Source organism: Crinia signifera, chromosome 6, assembly GCF_055691185.1.
Source record: "Crinia signifera chromosome 6, ASM5569118v1, whole genome shotgun sequence".
Taxonomy (NCBI): Eukaryota; Metazoa; Chordata; class Amphibia; order Anura; family Myobatrachidae; genus Crinia; species Crinia signifera.
In genome coordinates, this window is record NC_139222.1 from 161,911,687 (window position 1) to 161,934,188 (window position 22,502).

At 45.4% G+C, this 22,502-nt stretch overlaps 1 protein-coding gene across 1 annotated transcript; it reads right to left on the bottom strand.

Moving 5' to 3' along the window:
* Positions 1 to 5,479: 5,479 nt before the first annotated feature.
* JMJD6 (jumonji domain containing 6, arginine demethylase and lysine hydroxylase) lies at positions 5,480 to 22,397 on the bottom strand. Its single transcript, XM_083147855.1, has 6 exons — positions 22,025 to 22,397; positions 15,139 to 15,527; positions 10,177 to 10,463; positions 9,430 to 9,565; positions 8,409 to 8,547; positions 5,480 to 8,046 (listed from the first exon to the last, which is right to left on the bottom strand). Exons 1-6 carry the CDS (start codon positions 22,151 to 22,153, stop codon positions 7,915 to 7,917), a joined length of 1,212 nt encoding a protein of 403 aa, XP_083003981.1. The 5' UTR covers positions 22,154 to 22,397; the 3' UTR covers positions 5,480 to 7,914.
* Positions 22,398 to 22,502: the final 105 nt, after the last annotated feature.

Here is a 22,502-nt window from a genome sequence, read left to right on the forward strand (position 1 = left end):
ACCCATGCGAGTACACCAGTCCTACCCATCATCTTTAATAGTATACACCCTTACACCAGCGTCATCTTCAGTGGTGACACAGATGGGTCAGCCACAAGTGGAAATCTGATAGAATGGTGTACGATACTTGTAGATGTGTGTATGTGCTCAGCTCTAGAGCATTACACAGTACTAAGATATTATAACAACTAGGCGATTCATCACGCCCTACGGGCGCTCTTCACACCGTCGTAGGGGGCTACGCCCCATTAAATTTAGAAATAAAGATTTTTTTGAATTATGTTTGTATTTTGGTAAATTGTTTGTGAGGGTGGGGGGGGTGTGTTGTGGATTAGGGGTATGTTGGGTTATGGATTTTGTTGGAGTGCTGTAAGTTTAGGTAGGTGTAAAGTGCATGCATTGGTGGTATAGTGGTGTGAGTGGTATTAGTTTTGGGTGGGGGGTGGATTGTGGTAGCATGAAGGGGTTTTATAGGCTGCAGGGGGTGTGTGGTTAGTGTTATAGGCTGCAGGATGTGTGTGTGGTTGGGATTATAGGCTGCGAGGGGGGGGTGGGGTGGTTAGTGTTATAGGCTGCGTGTGTGTGTGTATGGTGGTTAGTGTTATAGGCTGCAGGGGGGGTTAGTGTTATAGGCTGCAGGGGGTGTGTGGTTAGTGTTATAGGCTACAGGATGTGTGTGTGGTTAGTGTTATAGGCTGCGGGGGGTAAGGTTAGTGTTATAGGCTACAGGATGTGTGTGTGGTTCGTGTTATAGGCTGTGGGTGTGTGTGTATGGTGGTTAGTGTTATAGGCTATGGGGGTGTATGGTTAGTGGTATAGGCTGCAGCATGTGTGTGTGGTTAGTGTTCTAGGCTGCAGGATGTGTGTCTGTATGGTGGTTAGTGGTATAGGCTGCAGGGGGTGTGTGGTTAGTGTTATAGGCTGCAGGGGGTGTGTGGTTAGTGTTATAGGCTACAGGATGTGTGTGTGTGGTTAGTGTTATAGGCTGCGGGTGTGTGTGTATGGTGGTTAGTGTTATAGGCTGCAGGGGGGTATGGTTAGTGGTATAGGCTGCAGGGGTATGTGGTTAGTGGTATAGGCTACAGGGGGGTGTGGTTAGTGGTATAGGCTGCAGGGGTGTGTGGTTAGTGGTATAGGCTGCAGGGGGGGGTATGGTTAGTGGTATAGGCTGCAGGGGGGGTGTGGTTAGTGGTATAGGCTGCGGGGGGTGTGGTTAGTGGTATAGGCTGCAGGATGTGTGTGTGGTTAGTGGTATAGGCTGCAGGATGTGTGTGTGGTTAGTGTTATAGGCTGCGGGTGTGTGTGTATTGGTGGTTAGTGTTATAGGCTGGGGGGGTGTATGGTTAGTGGTATAGGCTGCAGCATGTGTGTGTGGTTAGTGTTATAGGCTGCGGGTGTGTGTGTGTGTGTGTGTGTATGGTGGTTAGTGTTATAGGCTGGGGGGGGGGGGGGTGTATGGTTAGTGGTATAGGCTGCAGGGGGAGTGTGGTTAGTGTTATAGGCTGCAGGGGGTGTGTGGTTAGTGTTATAGGCTGTCTGTTGTTACCCAGTTTGTCTTATCACTGTCTACTATTGTAAAGCGCAACGGAATCTGCTGCGCTATATAAGAAACTGTAAATAAATAAATAGGCTGCAGGATGTGTGTGTGGTTAGTGTTATAGGCTGCGGGTGTGTGTGTGTATGGTGGTTAGTGTTATAGGCTGCGGGGGGTGTATGGTTAGTGGTATAGGATGCAGGTTGTGTGTGGTTAGTGTTATAGTCTGCGGGGGGGGGGGGGTGTGTATGGTTAATGTTATAGGCTGTGGGGGGGTGTATGGTGATTAGTGGTGAATGGTAGGGCTTTGGGTGGGGGGTAGATATGGTTAGTCTATGGGGGGATGTATAGTTAGGGTTAGCCTACAGGGGGGTGTTTAAATGTTTGTCTATGGGGGAGGGGGTGTACAGTTAGAATTAAGCTGAATGGGAGGGGGGGGGGGGTGTATGATTAGTGTAAGGTTGGGGGGGGGGGGGGGGTTCAGGGGGTTTGAAATAGCTACTGACCTGGAACATTCCCTGGAGGCTGCTTTTGTAGAGGAAGCCGCTGCGTCCCAGACTGCTTCCTGTAGGCCGTCCAGCGCCGGGTCCTGCAGCAGAGGCTGCCGCAATGTGTCACTGCCGGGTCTAGCAGCAGTAGGGGCGGCAGGGGGACAGCCAGGTATGTCATCAATTATTTCAGGCGTCCTCCGCTCTGCCCGACTGCAGGTCCCACAAGAGATTCAGAGAAGCGGCCTAAGTGATAGGTGACCCGCGGAGGTATGGGAGAGGGAAAGTGGACCCTTATTGAAGTCAGATATCAGCAGGATCTCCATAGGCCAGAGCCGCGCGTCTGACTGCTCAGATTAGACGCTAAGCCACGCCTTCTCCCTTCTGCCGGCGCTGGTAGCTTCCCATTCCAGCGGCTGGTGCTACTGAATTCTGCTCCCTCCAGGCTCCAGCAGCCCCCCAGGTGACTTGTCTCTCTCCTGACCAGCAGCAGCGTGGGTGTGCAGACCACGGACGGGAGCTAGCAGCTCTGGCTGACAGGATGCATTATCCCCTGCAGCAACCTGTCACCCAGAGCTGCGTACCTCCCGTCCGCGGTCCGCACACCCACGCCGCCGCTGGTATGCGACCACTTAAAGATTTTTTTTTTAAACGGCAGCAGGCCCCATGATTTCCTTAGTGTACTGTAGCGGTGATAGTTTCACCCCTACTTGCGATGCTGCCTGTATCCCTGCAGCAGCTCATCTATTATATATTTTTTGGGCTACATTATGTGTGGTGTGCGTGTATAAGGCTGGGTGGGGGGTTGAGTTTCATGTGTGACCCCGCCCAGCGTTATAGACACACTCTCAGCATGATTGACACATGTAGCCAAATATATAAGAGATGATAAGTCATCCCATTACTATTGATCCTATGTGCCAGGCCCATCTAATCTAGTTTATTTCTATTGGCCAGTTGTTCACATAGTTTGGTACACAGGAGTTTCATCAATAACGAATCTCCGATCACTCATGATGTTATCAATCAGCTGTCTACATAATATCTATAAGACATACCTTTATTCACATTTGTACCAAAAGATTTCTATTAAAGGTTTTATTACTATAGTGGTATCTGTAACCCCTAACCACCCCACCCCATACCCTAACTGGCAAGCTTTTCCATGTCGACATTGGAACTTATGACTGCGTCACATCTTCTAGAAACTTCAGGACATAATGGATATGTGCTATTGCATTCCGAAAAGTAAATTCACTCATGAAAAAAATAGCCAAAGTTGTATGACACACCAAGCATGTAGAGTTTTTTCCCCTGGCCTTTAAACAAATGAAGTTGCACTTGATAACACATCTCAGAGCACAATAACAGTGCATGTTTTCCAGGCCTCCTAACAGAACAGTTGATTTTTAAAAATGTGCTGGTAATGAATACACCTATGGTCCAGCAATGAGATCTGCAAATCAGACACTGGTAGGCAATCCCAAGGACTGGATTTGAGAAGCACTTCAGAGAAATGGCATGATTCAGGGAGAACAATAATGCACACTATGTTAAAGTCTGGAGAAAGTGGAGTGGTCATTTATTAGAAAAATACAATTTGAAATGATAGGCTAAAGACCTGGTTAAACTCAACACTCAAAACCTCCAGCCTGGGATTTTTCAATTAGGCAAAGTCATACAAGGCTTTTAAAGACTTTAGAAAGCGCCATTGCTGCTGCACTAGGAGTCAATTTACTAAGACGTGAGTTCTGTTGACAATGGCAGGTTGCAACATCCCATCTTTAATAAAACTTCCATCTTAGTAAATATACCCTTTGTAACAAAACCATTCCTTTCTGAGCCACAAGGGCAATGCTGTGGCCGTGAAGAAGTTTAGTAGCTGCCCAGAATGAATTCCTATCCTGTGTATCCATTAGATTATCAATAGTTTTAAATCTGTTCAGTGTACAAAACGTGTTTCAGGAGAGGCGAAGTATGTTGGGAACCTACAATTAAACAGGGCGGGAATAGGAGAGGTCAGCTTGTGGATGAACCAGATAGGGGTGTGTGCAGAGATCATGATATTTTCAGTGCCAGTGTCTCCATAAAGACAGCTGTTGGAAACCAACCAATATTCTATTCTAGTAAATGTTTGATAAGAATGTAAGTAATGTATTATTTTACAGATGGGGTATTGGTAGCACTAGGGGCCAAATAACGAATTCCCAAGATTTCCTAGAACTGGAAATTCTTTGGACCCCAAGATTTATAAAGCATTTTATGGCAGTTTAGATAAAAATTGATGTCAGTCACACACTTTTTGTTGGACTGGCTGAACATACCTAACTAGAACAGAGCACAGAATTCTAGGTGGTGTCTCACTAAAGCTTTATTAAATGGCAGCCTCACTGTGAGACATCCCGTCCTTCAATGCAAGCTAGTATAAGATACCTTGTTGGCCTTGGCTGCCGATCCTTGACAATGAGCACTATTGCTAAGTTTACGGTCAAAGTGTACCCTAAATCCCTCTATTCTAGAGATTCACCTAAAACAACCACTTCTAAGTATAAATTGCATTGTTCCCAAAAAATGCATGATCTTACATTTATTCACATTGAACATTTTCTTGTGCATGCCTCTGACACACAGCAAAAAAAAAAAAGGGCCTAGCAGCAGGAGTGGGGGCACGGCTTCATGCGCCATTTTTTGTCACTACATGGGTCCCAGAGATACTGGCTGCCACAAAACTGCTCTGCCAGTACTTCCAGAATCCTACACTGTGACAGGAGCTGGGTGCTGCACGTAATGTTCCAGTGATTCCAGTGTAGCACCTGGCTCCTGTCACTGCCAGAATTGTGGTATCACCCCTCAGCACATGGGACTGAATGTAATAGCCAAAACCAGTGCTTGTGATGGACCATCAAAATTTGTGGACAAATAGGAAGCAAGTCTTGTCCCTCACCACCTAATTGAACCGAAGGCTGACAAACACAAAAAAAAAAAAATATTCCTTAAATTCTCAATAAAGAAACTTTTGGCCTAGGAGTGCCATGAATTTTGTCAAGATGCACAGATAACAGAGAGTGTTGTTAACAACTTGCTGGAGTGTGCAGCGTCTATCAGCGGATGCGTACAAACTGAGCGGTTATCGCTCAAAAGGGCTAAATTGAGCAATATTGCTCATTTTAACATCAAGTGTATACAGGGCTTCAAGGTGGTGACATTGCAGATGTACAAAATTGGCCCTGTATCCATGCACGTAGTGTCCTAACCCCCAGCCTTATTAACAGACAGAGGGAATTTGGGAAAAAAGAGCAGGTCCATTCCAAAAAGCAGAGGTGTGTGGTCAGTGTCTGCATCTGACTACACATTTACTGGCCCCAGGGGCGGCGGCATGCTAGTGTAACATCCCTTTCCATCCGTCTCTCCCCCTCCCCCCCCCCCCCCCCCACACCAAAAACCAACTGCACACAGCTTTGAATACATCAATTTTATTTTAGTTAGAAAAAGCATATTTAAAAATAATAATTACACAAATTAAGTAAAAGGGAGATTAAGATCACATTGAACAAAGGCTGTAGTTTAAAATACACATTTCAGGTGTGTTGATGTAACTAATGAAGACACCTATGGCTGATCCAGTTAAACCTGTATAGTTTGCAAGTCAGGAAATATCTGGGATTATCCAGCTGCAGTGACAACATTACTCCATTCCTAGATGATAATAAGTTAGTTCTGTAAATGCAAAACTGTTTCTATGAGAGTTATCTAAAGCCAGCAGCTGAAACACCGTTTGCAAAGGTGAAACATTCGAGCTTATATTCACATTTTAAATGAGGAGAGAGGTTAATTACATTTTAACAGATATACATCTAAATGAAGGAGCAACCTAGCAGTCAACATCAGTGCCGACATCTGTGCACAGCTGAATGAAGCAACACTTGAAATTGCTCCATCAGGTGTCATCTAGTGACCACCAGCGCGCAAAGCACTGGCATTCCCAGGTGAGGAGCCGAGGTAGCCTTTTATTAGGATACAAGTACTGAATAGATAATTAGTACTTGGTATGGATATAGATTATTAAAATGTACAAATATTTGTATACCAATCATCTCTTGTATCAAGGGCTGTTCTAAAACTATATGGACTGAATACATCTAGAACCTCCTCTGAACTTTGACAGATTACCAATTATGAAGGAATATTATTGGGCCAATTATAGTTTTTAATAAACATGTATCTTCCATTGTGGCATTAGCACCTTCAGGTCATCTCTAGAAGTGTTATTCCCCAAAGCAAGTTTATATGCAATAGTATCTGTTACCTCTGTCAATGGACTCCACGCATGAACTAGACAAACACATACGAAGCTTGGTCTAAAAACCATTAAGAACTTTTAAAAGGGGCAATATTAAAATGTTTTATTACTAGATTATATAAACATAGAACAGCTTTGTCTGTATACCTTTGCCAACTAGAAACAATTCACCAGCAAAAAAAGTCTTCATACACAGTAAGGCACCACCTAGTGGTCAGTTTATACTACACTTATAAGAAATGGTTACAAATCCCCCTTTTTTTGTTTTAAAGCAATCTATAAACCTTCTCCTATTCGGAAATAAATCATTGCATTTCTGGGTTCCTAATTTCACGCAAAGAGTGTACATGTCTTCAACCATTTGTGTAACAAACTCAACTAGAGGCATTCAGTCTTTACCATTAAATCTAAAAGAGAAGTAGGTGGCTTTCCTATTAACAGCTGTAATTTATCACTGATAATTGGTTTGCTGGGGGCTATCCAATTTGCTGGCACACACTTCCTCTGATGCCGGCACTGATCAGGGACTAGCATTTGGGTGCAGAGCAGAGATAACAAATTGGTTCAGGAACTTATTCCAGATCCCTTGTGCTATCACGTGATAGGAGCACATAGATTTTTTGTAATAAAAAACTATTTTTAAAAGGATACCCCAAAATCTCTGGGCTTAAATTGTAGTATTAGCCTGTTTTAAGAGGGGCTAATAGGACACTCCCTTAGTGCATAGAAGGTAGAATTTTCTTTTGGCTGCTGACTAAGTGAATATGTTGGCTAAGATATTGTGTGCAGACAGGAACCAAGAACTCTGGAAACACATCTTGACCAGACAATTAGAAGTCTGTTAGCTTTAGATTATTAGGGCCAGATTTTTAAATCTTTCCTGGGCACACCAAAAATTCACATCATTTTTTCCAATGCTTCCACAGAGAGCTCACTATAGGTTTACAACATGAATCTCAAATAATGGAGGGGAACTTTTTTTTTCCTCTGGAGGCAACCAAATAAGTTTGATGCAAGAAAAAAAAAAAGCTTTTGTAAGAAATCCAGTTACAGTGTCCAATGCATTTAAGACAACCAAGGAAACAAGTAAAGTAGAACATTCTGTCCCAACTACAACCTTTCCTATGCTCATTCTCTGCAGGATATGGAGTTACGACAGGCAATGTGGGTGCATACAGTAAATCAGCCTAGGATCAGACACTGAGAAACATTACATATAACATTCCTGCACATGTTGCTGGATTAGGGCATGGTTTATTTTCAATGATTTTTTTCAAATGATAGCTTTCAACTTATTTACTCCCAAAGGACATTACCACAGGTATTCAAGTATTCACCCATCTGAGAGCAAGTGGAGTTTGTGTGCCTCGAGTAGTCGCTGATTGGAAGGATCATTAAAAACCAGAGGCAAAGTGCGTGTAATATAATATATTACGCACACAATATATTTAAAGTCTTTCATGTGCAGTTATTATATAAAATGATGGCACTTATTTACTCTGCTGGTTTTTGCAGCAGATTAGGGAAATCCAAATAAACAATCCTTCCACATGAGACGACATACAGAAGCCATCGCGGTCGTAATGTTTCTGTCACCTGGAAGAACTCCGTTCTTTGCTGACGCAGTCATCATGCGTGGTGCTATCTCCATTACCCATCCCGCTGCATGTTCTCCTCTTTTTCTTTCGGTGGGACATAGTTTCTGCTTCAGAGCCAGAGTCATCCTGCGGGAACAGTAATGTGGAAAATAAAGCATGGTTCTAAACTCTTGCAAGAAAAATGAACATTGGTTTGCTTTGATATACTTAAAATAACAGATGTAGCTGCAATATATATTTCATACATGTGTGCTGAATTTGCTAATCACGTTACTTTCGCTTCATGGCATTTGTAGCTGCAGGACTTAACTTTACCAGAGACCTGTCAAAGCAAATCAACTCACTGCCCAAAAATGACTTTGTAAAGATGTCAAGTCTAGTAATGCTTATCATGAATTGCCAAGTAACTAAGCCATACTCCAGCTGCCTATTATGGGTGGAACACTTGCTCTTGTTTTATCCAAGTAGACCCCACTCATATACCTCACCTCAGAGCCAGATTCTGAAGAACTGGAAGAGGAGGAACTAGAAGAGTCACTGGAAGAGTCAGATGCAATTCCTGTAGATTCCTGCAAATCCACAGTATCTGCCAATGCAGCGAGCTCAGGGTGTTCCTGCTTTAAGATCCTATGGAAGATGGAAAAGTGTGAAAAAGGTATACATTTTATTATGCATGTCACGTGTTAGAGGTCAAGAAATCCAAAGATCACATCTAGGTGTCAGATGGTGCTCTGGCAGAGCAAGGACAATTTAATAAAATGGATCAAAAAGAATAAACTAGACATTAAAGCTCACAAAGTGAAATAAGTAATAAAACAGTAAAGGAAATCTATAGAGCGCAGGTGTAAAACTGAGCAGTCCACTCAACTCAAGAGAATAATAGTGTATGCAAGTGTGTGTTTAGGTGAGTTCATTGTTGGGTAAATAGAAAATACAACAGAGTCAAACCGTTGCCAGGGGCATGGCATGCATCTGAGCAGGCAAATGTGTGGTATATGCTGGGGGCTAAGAGAGGAAGTTAATAAAGGCTGCTCTCCCAAGCCTAGACTGTGGAGTTGCTCAAGACATCCAAGAACGAAAGAGTGGCGATCAAAGATAGCGGCAAAATTAACTGTGGTGGGATTTACATTGGTGGCTGCTGGGTGCAGACAGCCGCAGCCAATAACAAATACGGATAACTGTACGTATGTATGAAATGTAATTTTACTAACGTAGTCGGCGCAGTTACAGGTGGTTTTACTCTGTTGTATTTTCTGTATTGCTTTGAATGTGATTGACGACATTTAGTATTCTCACCATAATTGCAGCCCACGGCGCAGTGATATCTGTCATTTGTTTGCATTGTTGGGTAAATAGTTTAACACAATGCAGAAGCTGTAGACCATGTGTCGCCACAACATAAGGCAGTGGATACCATAGTGAATGCAGTATCAAACAAAAAGAAAACACCCCTTTTCTTATAGTGCATTGAACATTTATATCCTTTTTAATAATGGATATGCCTCTCACCTATACCATTTTCTTGAAAGTTTAGGTCTCCCTCTCACAGTCTTGTGCCAAACCACTGGGAAGTTGGTGCAGCTAGCAAAGTTTTGGGTAATAGCGATAGCAGTGTCCACGTTCAGTACAACATGCCACCAACCACCTAAGAAGAACAGAATTATAGTTGTTGTTTTTTTATAACTGCACTGGTCCTTACTCAGTAGCAAACCTCATAATAGTAGCGTAATAGATCATCCCATTAAGGAATGATAGTCATAGGTGAAGATTTTTGGAAAGATGTATCTTAAAAGGGGCAAAGAAATTATTTAACAAAAGTATTACCCGTCATATTTCTTCACTCAGTCCAGCTAGCGGGGAAGTAGACATTTGATGGAAGGGTTCCTAAAGTACATGAAAGAAAGGATATGAGGGGAGAGGGAGAGTGAGGCACATTGGCCTGACATAAAAGGAAATGTGCCTTAAAATAAGCTGTTCTGCATACATGGCAGTGACAGAGGAAGATGTGCCTAGTTATACAGAGGAGAGTGGGCACAGATATACTGGGCTTTATTACACATTTGCCGATTGAAGCCTATGACCACGAGAGCGGAAGGGGTGGACCGGAATATTCCACTGGAATTTGCTAGTGTCCAGTGATGAGGCGTATTTCCCTGGCTAGACAAATGACAGTCAGGAAGTCGAACCTAACAGGAGTTGCACTCCTGCAATGAATACATGAAGACCAAGATTTTCCCTGCAATAAAATGTATTCACCTGGCACAAATACAGTCTCTCCAGGCTTCTGCAAGATCTCCAATGGTTTGAACTCAGGAGGCCAGGTGGGTAGCAATGTACGAGGGTAGATCACATTAAACCAGGTGATGGCTTCATCCTGCTGATTACCACCTTCTTCCCGTGTTACTTTGATCAGCTCTCTTGGGGTATTGGTGGGAAAGAGGCACCATCGCTTGTGCCCATGTACCAGCGAGTTCCATGCACTGGTTCCTAGTGGATCAATGTGAATTCCTGTTCCAGAGCGGGAAGGACCCATCACAAACCATCTGAAAGTTAAAAGAAAAAAAAAAAAGTTAAAAGCACTACTACTTTTATCATGATTGAGTTTCTCATCTATAACAAAGGTACAGGTGGGGGACATTCTTCACAGGAAGAGGAGCAGCAAAACAAGAGGACATGCACTGAAACTAGAGGGAGGAAGATTCAGGGGAAATTTGAGGAAGAATTACTTCACAGAAAGAGTAGTAGATAAGTGGAATAGCGTCCCATCAGAGGTGGTAAAGGCAAATACAGTAGTACAATTTAAACATGCTTGGGATAGGCATATTGATTTCCTTACAAAAATATAAGGATCGAATATGGTTTGAGGTAACATGTTTAAAAAAGGGGCAGACTAGATGGGCCAAGTGGTTGTGATCTGCCATCAAATTCTATGTTTCTATGTTTAACTATAAGGACCCAAGGTCTCCAACAAAGATGCAAGTGTGCTTCACATGGTTATTTAGGTAGCCAGACAGTAGTTATTCTAATGACCACCCTCAGTGCTGCAACAGTTTTGATTGAATTGTACTACTGTACCCTTAAATAAACGGTTTTCATTATGTTTGTATCTGGACATATCTAGAACGATCTGTAGGAATCAATAAATAAGACCACCACCAAAAAAAAAAAAGCCAATATAAAAGACTACCAGATCGGACCTCAGAAGTCTCCCTCTAAATCACAAGTAAACCTGAATGACTCACTAGGAAGGAAACAAGCTCATCCATAACGCTTGCAAGTATTACTCGGCAAGAAGCTTAATAAAAGGCTCATCTGCAGACCAAACATGGGTGAAGTACTCTCAGATTGAAAACTGAACCTATGGAGGTCTGGGAGTCTGGTCTCCTGATTTTGTAGCTGGGAGATATTTCAAGTTTTAACTTTTACAATTAAAAGTATTGACTTGGTTGTACTAAAAAGGGACAATTCTAAAGAACTTAGTATTTGGGGAGACATTGGGGTACATTTACTACGATGGGAGTTCTATTGAAGATGGGATGATGCTCATAGCAACCAATCAGATTCCACTTATTTATTTAGATCCTTCTAGAAGATAATGGATAGAATCTGATTGGTTGTATGGGCATCATCCCATCTTCAATAGATCTCCCATCTTTATGAATTTACCCCATTGACTGGTTAAGAAAAAAAAACAGAAGGGCAACTATAACAGACGACAGTCATTGAAGGAAGCCAATGCCACAAAGACAGTGGTAGTCAGACAAAATAATTGTAGACATCCTTGGTAAAGACCCCATGCGAGTGGGTCGAAACACTTTGGTGGACTTTGTGGCACGTATTTACCAGATAAGGAGAACTCTGGAACTGTTAGGGCTATTTCACATGCTCTGGCTCCTGCCGGGCGCCGAAATCCCGCACGGCCAGGAAGCCGTGCCGCACTCAGTAGTTTAGAATGGTGGGGATAGCCACAGCCCGACAGCAGTCCCTTTGAGTGGTGGGATCTGGCTGCTACCGGGCAGCCGGGCCGTGGCCGCCCGTGTGAATGGACACAGCAGTGTCCATTAACAACTACTGTGCACGGCACAGCTTCTTGGCCGTGCAGGATTTCGTCGCCCGGCAGGAGCCAGAGTGTGTGAAATAGCCTTTACCCATCGCAGCTGTCCCCAGACCTGTCACCCGGCACCGGACTGGTGATAAAAAAAAAACATGAACTGCTTAAAACCCAGTTCTGATACTTGAGCTGGTAATTGTTCCTTTGATTCTTCCAGCATCTGGAATTTCATGTTTGTTATTGTTTAGGTGTATGCCTTATGTTTATGATGTATTAAAATTAGCTTCACCATTATAAACCTTCCTTCTTTTCCACATATACTGGAGCTATATATATCCACTAGAAGATCGAAATTTGCGTTTCATGAGCAACGGTGAATGTGCATGATCTGTATTCACTGAGGGTGAAAGCTTGGTGACCGCCCATCTCCGTCAGTGCTGGACACGGCCCCATGAGTGATGAAGATGGGGCCACGCTGCCTCCCTGTTTAGGTGCCTGCAGAATTGCCCAATTGCGAAATTTTTAACAATCATTAACAAGCCCCTTGATAGGACATTTTAATAATATAGTATTTTTATATATATTTATGCTCCACCTTCTTAACGTTAACTGGGGAATCCCCCTTGAGTCTGATATGTTGGCATCTTCTGTGCCAAACACAATAGAAAGTGGTACAAGCTATGAGAAATTGTGTTTGCTACCTGTGACTTATGCATTATAGCAGGGTTCGACAAATTTCTATAAAATCTAAGAGCCAGGATGGAAATGTAGGAGCCAGATATACTAATAACAGAGACAGTGCGCACAAAAGCCGTGCACCGAAAAAAATTATTTGCACACGCCATAATGTCCATTACATGTACACACACCATAATGCCCATTACATCTATACATGCCATAATGACCATTACATATAAACACACTTCGTAATGTCCATTAAACATTTATACCAAACATCCTAATGCTCATTACACAATATGCCACACTCTAATGCCTATTACGTATAATACCATATGCCAGGGGTTCCCAATCTTTTTCTAATCACGGCACCCTAGAGTATCAGAATTGTTCCACGGCACCCCTAGGCCCCCAAAAATATATATCCAATTAAGTAGATTGTGTTTATAGGTGCTTCTTGGGTTCAGTTATGTGGTAAAGGGCAGGATTTGGTTCTGATTGTACACAGTTTATGATTGGCAGCCACCAGCACTGGTTTTGTCCAGAAATAATTGATCATAAATAATTTGAATTGGTCCTGGACGACCAACCCGAGGCACCCCTGCAAGTGTCCCGAGGCACCCCAGGGAGCCTAGGCGCACAGTTTGGGAACCACTGCCATATGCCGTAATTACATATTATGCCACATAAGTTCCACTTACCTACATGCTCATTGATATGGGTTTAATGCTTGATGCCATGGGTTAACATGCTCTGCCAGGGGTAAATTCTTGTTTCTATGGGTGCCACTGTAGGAGCCCCCTGGCCTCGCCTTCCCTGGGGCAGGCCTGTAGTAGGCTGTCGTTAAGGCTGGAGGTGTGCTATATTGGAGTGGTCAGGTCTCTCCCTCCAGCCCACGGGGCTTCGGCTGAGCAGCTGCTGGTCACCAGGGGAAGGAAGTCTCCCTGCTCCAACAGCGGCTGGGGGTTAGTGGTAGCAGCAGCCAGGTACATGGTGGCTTCGCAGTGGAAGGAGGAGCTGGACCTGCTGTGGCTCTGTGTGGGGGTAACCGGGCTGCTGCGGCTGTGTGCACTGGAGGCCAGGATGCTACCTGCTGGGGCTGTGTGCGAGGGTGGCCGCCTGCTGGGGCTTGTAGTGTTCACTATAGGATTTTTTTTTAGGGCAGGGTTGTAATCACCAAGCAGGGCACATTTTTTTCAATTGGGAGGGCATTTGAACTGGCAACACATTTACAATCCCTCCCCAGGAGTGCCATAGAAAAAATGCCCCCAGTAGTGCCATGCTGCCAGTAGTGCCACAGATATAATGCCCCCAGTAATGCCATGCCGCCAATAGTGATACAGACAAAATGCCCCCCAGCAGTGCCATGGATATAACGCCCCCAGCAGTGCCATGGATATAACGCCCCCCAGCAGTGCCATGGATATAACGCCCCCCAGCAGTGCCATGGATATAACGCCCCCCAGCAGTGCCATGGATATAACGCCCCCCAGCAGTGCCATGGATATAACGCCCCCCAGCAGTGCCATGGATATAACACCCAAATAATACTCACTGCCCTGGCAGGCCTCTTATGAGGGGAGAAGCAGAGCTCAAGCTTCTCCCTCCAATGGACCCCGGACTGCCATTTAAAATATGGTGCCAGCCCATAAGCTGGCTGTGCGTCCCCCAGACTGCTCGGAAGGGGCACCCTACGGCCAACAAGAGCCGATGCCTGTCCAGCCCTAGTGAGCCACTCTCAGCAGAGGTAATCAGTGGCATGTCAGCACAGCAGGGAGCACCTGTAAGCGTTAACAGTCGCTGTTAACCATGCTGACACGCCACCTCTCCATCTGCTGAGAGCGGCTGTCAGCAATTTCTCCACTGCGCTGAAACACCGCTGAGGTCTCTGTTGAACAGAGGCAGCGTGTCAGCTGTCCGGGGAGGGCACATTAGAAACTTAAAGACCGGGCGCGGCGAACACTAGACTTGTGTGCGGGCCGTGCAGGGGTGGCCGGACTGCTGCCTGCTGGGGCTTGTGTGCGGAGTAGGCCGGGCTGCTGCCTGCTGGGGTTTGTGTGCGGGGGAGGCCGGGCTGCTGCGGTGGGCTGTGTATGGGGAAGGCCGGGCTGCCATGACCAGATTCTGCTTCCTCCATAAAAAAAATCTGGTCGCCAGGAAGCAGAATCTGGCCCCACGGCTGACTGAATCAGTTTGCTTCCATATTTGCTCAGGTTTTGGACCTTGACACTTCCCTATAACAAAATTTCAAGGAGGGTTGGTCCACACATTCCAATTTCCATATAAATGTAAAGGTGCATACAGTATGCATACACTGAAAATATAAAATACATGCGCACATCTTTTTGACACTATGGGGAGGGGGGTAGTCAATTGTTCATCAGTCCAGTCTGAAGTGAAGAGAGCTATCCCATAGTTTGTGCAACCAGCCCTGCACTGCTCACGCTTTACAGGATTAGTCACATTAAATAGCCCCCCCTTCTGCCTACCTGTATGGTGGTCTGCGCTTCTCACCAGCAAACTGGAAGAGGTCATCGCGAAAATACTTTGGTATATCATAATCTTCTAGCAATTTTCTTCTTTTAGGATGCTCCCCATAGCTGCTATCAAAGATATACAGTGGGCTGTCATCCCGGGTACCCTCCATATACTCAATGTAATATTTCATCTTCATTTTAACAGAATACCCATCATTGTCTTCTCCACATTTGAACTTCTGGTTGCGGTACTTGCGTTTCAGTCTCTCTAATGTCCATTTCTCATGAGCTGGCCATCCTAATGTGCCATTGACAATTACTACTGGCTTATATGGCTTTTCAAATCGCTCAATAAATTCTTCTGTGGTCAGCTGTGTAGCATCCACACGCTCTACATTATCCTGTAAGATTAAAAAAAAAAAAAAAGGGATCAACATTTTACCGATAAAGCGCAAGGAAGAGTTCCAACATGAACAAGTAATGATCCCTACACAGTGATCGCGCTCAGAGGAATATGTGTGGGTCCCGAGGAACCCTCACTTTGTAAAGTGGGGGTCCTACTCCACTGTTTCTAGGTCCCTTCACATATTACACTTTTGCGCTAAACCCCCACACCACCACTACAATGCCTCTTAGAGGGGCAGACGAGCAAAGAAAAAGCGATGTGTGGTCACAGAGAAAAAGGGAAGCATGGAAAAAAAAAAAAAAAAAAAGAGAGAAAGGCGCAAGAGGGAGGGTGTCCGAGAAAAAGGGGGAGGATAAAGAGAGAAGGGGATATGGTCGTTCAGAAGATGGTCGACAGTCATTAGGTCAACATATTAGAAGGTCGACACATGCGTTCGGTCGACAGTCAAAAGGTCGACATGGGGTTTTTTCACTGTTTTTTTGAGCCTACATGTGCCGACAGGCGGTATTTCATGCCCTACCATCCACTAGGGCATGGTGGGAGAATAAAATAGTGTGCGAGGGGCCATGGTGTACTTAAAACTGTGTCCATGTTGACATTCAGGTCAAAAAACAGTGAAAAACACCATGTCGACCTTTTGACTGTCAACCTCGACAACTGTCCAACTTGTCCCATGTCGACCTAGACCCCTGTCAACCTTCCAGTATGTCGACCAACATTTGGTCGACCCAATGATCGACCCAATGATCCCATTTCAAGAGAAAGGTGCAAAACAAGAGTAAGAGAATGTCTGTGAAAAAGGTGCAAACAAGAGTAAGAGAATGTCTGTGAAAGCACTGATCTCAGGAACTTATTCTAGTTCACTCTGACAAAATCCTTCTTAGATGGACAAAACGATGTGCACTACAGGGAAGCAGAATTCAGAGAGAATTATATTTGGGTGAGGTATTTTGTTTCTGTGCAGGGTAAATACTGGCTGCTTTATTTTTACACTGCAATATAGATCTCGCTTTAAAGTAAAACCCCACCCAAATCTAATTCTCTCTGCACAAGTAACATCTGCCCCACCTGCAGTGCACATGGTTTTCTCCATCTAAGAAGGATTTTTCAGAAAGAGTGAACTAGAATAAGGCCCATAGTCTTCCTACATGTAAAAAGGACAATATGACACTCACTCATCTGTCTACAAACATGCTAAATAAAAAAAAAAAAGAAACTACTGCCTCCTTTTTTTAGGTTTTACATTTTTCTGTGGCGAGTTCCCCTGTGACAAGGGGCGGGACACCTGTCAAATCATAACGCAGATGTCTTAAGGCGAGCTCAGGTGGAGCACAAACCTCACGTGGAGCAGTAGAGTAGCAGTTCTTTTCTCCCTGAGCTCACCTTAGGACATCTGCGTTATGGTTTGACAGGTGTTCTGCCCCAGGGAGGTTTCATTCCCTATTTTAAAATAGTCGGCCTACCAGATTAAATTAGCGACCCCTTGTTATATTTGACAGAAGTTGGGGATGATATCAGCTTTTTAAGGAGAGTGATCCCATGTGTGTGCGGGGCAGTATGGCAGAGATGGGGGTCCCTTTCCCCATATACAAATTTTTCCTGAAGCACTGGGCAATATTATCTGGTTATCACTAATAGGACATTCTTTCATAATGTATGTTGATCAGTTAACATTAGATATAAGCTTTTATCCTTACACACCACTTGGAAGAGGAGACTTACCTCTTTTTAAAATAAGGGAACCCCCATCTTTCTAAGTTATACTTGGGGGAGATAAGCTTCCTCCCCCATATAATTTTCATTCATTCTTTTGGTTTGTTATACAACAGTGCTGCTAGAATGCCTAAATGCGCACACCAATGGCACTTACACATTCGGTGCCAGCAGCTGCAGGAAGTCCCCATTGGTCATATGGACAAGGTTATTTTTCAGAGGGTCACTCTACCCATTGCTGTGAATGACAAGTCGGGCACATACTCTGCACCATGGGTGCATATGCAAGGATGAGCCACACCCTGTTCAGCGAAGGAGTTAAGGTGCGTACACACTGGCCAATATATCAACAGACAATCTGCCAGTGTGTACCATGGATATATCGGTGATTGGCGGAGCCCGATATATCGGTGCATCATTCTGTGTGTATGGGCAAGCTGCCGACCGCCCGTACAGCCGCTGGTGATTGACAGCTCAATGTTTTGATGTCCATCATGTGTATGGCGCAAACGCTGCCCAATACATCTTTAGATATATATTGGGGTATGTGGATCCTGGGTTGACAATGTCTAGGCCGACACCCAAGAATAGTCAACGTATCCTAGGTTGACATGGACAGAAATGCAACATGAGTTTTTCACATACTTTACTATCCAAGTGAGAATAGCAAGGCACATTGCCCAAAACATGGCGAACACACCAAGCCATGTGAGGGGACGCGATACACTTATTTATTTTATTTATTAACAGTTTCTTATATAGCGCAGCATATTCCGTTGCGCTTTACAATAGCAGACAGTGATACAACAAAACAGGGTATTTACAGACAGTCAACATGTAGGAGGGCCCTGCTCGCAAGCTTACAATCTATAGGGAAATAGGCATTGATACATAAGGATAGATACTGTATTCTTTATTGCATCGATTTCACCATATACACTTATATGGTGTCCATGTTGACCATTCTTAGGCGTCGACCTAGTCACTACTATTAATAGTCGACCTAGAAATTGTCTATCATCTATACATCGCATCGTATGCCTTGTGCATGCGATGCGATAAAAAGCGAGTACAAAAAGTATGTGCAGCACATACTTTTTGTACTGTGCAATGAGGTGCCGCGGGAGCGCACACCCCATCGCATAGCATCGCCGGGATCGGTGCGTGTGTGGGCACCTTTAACGTCCCTTGATCTATGTTTTGTATTCTATGTGACTTCTGTAAGAAAACAAAATGGTCTCTTATTTCTGTGAATTTGCAGGAAACATTAAAAAATATCTGCAGTGTTCTCCATTTGTACATCTTCTATGGTACAGAGATGGACATCACACAGTTTGGAAGTCTATGAAGCATACCTAGACTGATTAACAACAGCTATAACTGCTCTGAAATTTCAACATGTCTTTTCTCTTTGGCGGTGTTAACACAAACCTGAAGTCTCTAGACTGAACTGTAAAAGGTTCTGCCCTGATGTAAAAAAGTTAATCATTAGCAGCACCTGACTCATTACCTTGTTTATTGTTAAGGATAGAGTAAAGCTGGGCATACACTATAATCTTACCTTGCAGATAATCTGCCAGATCTGGCTTCTAAAGCCTGGTACACAATGGGTGACAAAATAAGCAATATTGCTCATGTCAGTCCTTGTGAGCGATAGTGCTCATACCACCCAGTGTGAACATAACCGCCAGCGGATGATGCGTGCTCCCATTGACCCATCTACTATTGTAAAGCGCATCCCAGTGTTTACAGGCCTTTATAGATGACACCAAATGACAATCAACCATTTGGTACCAAACACTGGAAAATGAACATACATATAAACTGGTTACAACTGTGACCATATTTAACCAATTTTCTCACTTTCTGTCCTCTAATAGAAAAACCCCATGCCTTGGGGCTTTTTAAATTTCCCACCTTCAATTGAATTCCAACCTATGTGAGACTCAGATGAGAGAACTAATCCAGGGCCACATTTTTGTTGCGATCGACTCAAGTACACCTTTGTGATAGCAATACAGTTCCCATTGACCGCCTTTCCTGTTCAGCAAAGCCTTCCAGGTATCACTGAGTCCCCTCTAGTGGTTCCAAGAGGGTGTGCTATCAAGCACATGCAAGAAAGCAGCCCACTGTTGGCAGCGGTAAGAAGAAAGAGTTGAGGATGTAGTTCAGTGGTGGCCAACCCGTGGCTCTAGAGCCTCATGCGGCTCTCCCCCTTGTAAAGTGTGGCTCCTGCACCCACTGCTGCCCGCCGCCCACCTTCCGTCCCAGTCCCCCTGCTGCCGGTGCCCTGAATCCCTTCTCCTTCTGAGGGGAGGAGAGTGCGCATCGCGCATCTCTCCTACCCCTTACTGTGCATCCTTGTGAGTGGGCCGTCCGCCAATCAGAGCTCGCGGGCCAGCAGCCAATCAGGAGCCGGCCAGCGAGCTTTGATTGGTGGACAGCCCAGTCACAGGGAAGTGAGGGGGAAGGAGACGCGCGGTGTGCTGTGCTCTCCTCCCCTCGGTGACATGACAGGACTGCAGGGGGACACCAGACTGTCCTCTCCCTGCCCGGCAGCAGCAGAAACAATGGTGAGTGCTGCTGCTGGGAAATTTGCACTGTGGGGGCATAGCAGTTTGTGGCACTGTGGGGACATAGCAGCTTTTTGGCACTGTGGGGGCATAGCAGCTTTCTGGCACCGTAGGGGCATACCCGGCACCGTGTGGGGGGCATATGTGTATCTGGCACTATTGGGGGAATATGTATATATGGCACTGCACTATTGGAGGCATATTTGTATCACACCCACCCAAGGGGTCAAAATAGACTACGCCCCTTTTCTTGGCGCATGCGCCTTCGGCACAGGCATGATGTCGGCTCTTTAGCTTGACTACCAATATATTTTGGCTCTTTACCTCTGACCGGTTGGCCACCCCTGATGTAGTTGATGGACCTTGCCAAAGAGGCATGTAACATTAAATACCAAAGGTATAATATTAAGCATCACTGGGATACTAAACAAAATATATTACTTAATAAGCTTCATTATTAAATGTGGCCCCTAGTTTGCTAGTACTGCAGGGTTTTTTTTTCCACAGGTCGGTGGAGGGTGGGGGAATACAACAAATAAAAAGAGGGAATAGAATAGACATGATAAACGCAACAAATAGTACTGCTGTATTTGCGTGACAATATATACTATATGCTGCATCACTGGCACTAGGGATCATTTCTAGGCCAGCTCTGCATGCATAATTACATGCATATTAATGTAAGGCACAGTCTAGAACCTAGTGGGCTAATAGACCCCAGACTGCACAAGCACATGACACAGTACGACAGGGGGAAGGAGCAAGGTCCAAAAATGGGAAACCAATTGTAGCCTTGCGGGTTGACTCTGGTCACAAACTGAATACATAAGGCAACAGATGGTGACAGTGCTAAGCCACCAAAACTTCCTCCTCTCCCTGGCATTGCATGTTTGTCCATCAGAGGTCCTTTCGTCCACTAGCATCTACTCATAGGTATGGGCAAGGGATACAAGTAGTCTAGTAGTGCATCAGTCTATCAGGAGTGTCCAAACTTTTTGCAAAGAGGGCCGATTTGGTCGGGTGAAAATGTGTGGGGGCCGACCATTCAGCCTAAACCATGAATCATATCCCTCACTCGGCCCCCATGCAATCTATTTCAACCAGTCTGCCCTCCACTCTGCCCCCAGTGTATTTTCCCTTGCCTGACCCTCCTTGACTGTATGTCCCCCACTCTGCCCCCATTCACTGTATGTCCCCCACTATGCCTCCATTCAATCTATTTCCCGCAGCCTGCTACCCCTTCCCTGCATGTCCCCCACTCTGCCCCATTCACTGCATGTCCCCCAGCCTGCCTCATTCACTGCATGTCCCCCAGCCTGCCCCCCCCCTTCCCTGCATGTCCCACACTCTGCCCCCATTCAATGTATTTCACCCAGCATGCTCCCCGCTTCTCTGCATGTCCCCCACTCTGCCCCCATTCAGTGTATATTCCCCCAGCCTGCTCCCCCCTTTTTCTGGATGTCCCCCACTCTGCCCCGATTCAATCTATTTCCCCCAGCCTGCTCCCCCCTTTTCTGGATTTCCCCCATTCAGTGTATATTCCCCTTCCTACTCCCCCCTTTTCTGTATGTCACCCACTCTGCCTGACCCTCCTTCTCTGTATGGCCCATTGTGTAAGCCAGAGGATGGAGAGGCCAAGCAGGCACCACAAGGAGAGGAGACAGAAGCCTGAGCTCCCCACTCCCTCGGTTGCTACTGAGTCTGCTCTGCATGCTGCTGTCCCCCCACACTTACAAGAAGACGCCGAACCGTGGCTGCCGAAACCCGATCACCGCTGAACACACACACACACACAAGGTAAAGCTTGCTCGCCGGAGGCCCCGCCTCTATAGTCCCGCGCAGTGTGTCCTGCATCTAATGCTCCGCCTGCTTCCGGCTGGAGGGCCACTTAAAGGGGCATCACGGGCCGCAATTGGCCCATGGGCTGGACTTTAGACATGTCTGGTAAGGTATCTGTATCGGAACATTGCTAATGAATAAGACCTACTGAGAATACATGTATAGTGCATGGGGGAAAGCTGCCTTTTGAAACACAAGGTAATGTAAAGGTTGTAGTCAGAAAAGCATGCTCCCACATGTCTGTTACTATGCGTCCCTTACGCCCTTGCCTGCAGGGAGTGTGGCCCTACAGCACGTTTGGCTCTGCACACCCCAGCCCCGCCCCCGCCGACACACAACGCCATGTACTATGGATGGAAGCGCTCACCTGCACGCTACCAGGGCTCAGGCGAAACACTTCTATGTAGTTATGCCGGCTCCAGTCCTGCGAGTCCTTCAGCTCGGGCCGAGCGCTCCGCTTCGCCTCCTTTATTCGCTTCTTACTCTTGTGGTTCATCCCCGAAGTCCGCGAGCTGTACCACCCTGTATTCCGGTCAGAGAGCGGCGATCAACCCGGCGCGCAACAGAGACCGCGCGTCCCGCCCACATGCCCCTACGCCCTGTTCCTATTGGCTGAGAACGACCAGGAAATCAGGCGCCCTGCCGCACGCTTTGTCTGTAACACGTAGCCATCATGAGTGGGGCTGAAGGCAGCTGTGACGTCTAATTGGCTCTAAACACTGTGTAGTGATGATGGCACCTACATTCTTAACAACTCAAATGTTTTCGAATATTTTATTCGGTACATACAACCTGACGCCACAACTCTTCTGATTGTGCTCTGTCAGTGGCGACAGATAACTTTG

Excerpts from the sequence above, each read along its gene's own strand:
- JMJD6 (XM_083147855.1), bottom strand. The coding sequence starts at position 22,153 with ATGAACCACAAGAGTAAGAAGCGAATAAAGGAGGCGAAGCGGAGCGCT. Across the intron at positions 8,548-9,429 it reads CTTTCAAGAAAATGGTATAG|GATCTTAAAGCAGGAACACC; the intron begins GTGAGAGGCATA and ends CATCTTCCATAG. Across the intron at positions 8,047-8,408 it reads CTTCAGAATCTGGCTCTGAG|GATGACTCTGGCTCTGAAGC; the intron begins GTGAGGTATATG and ends CTGTTCCCGCAG.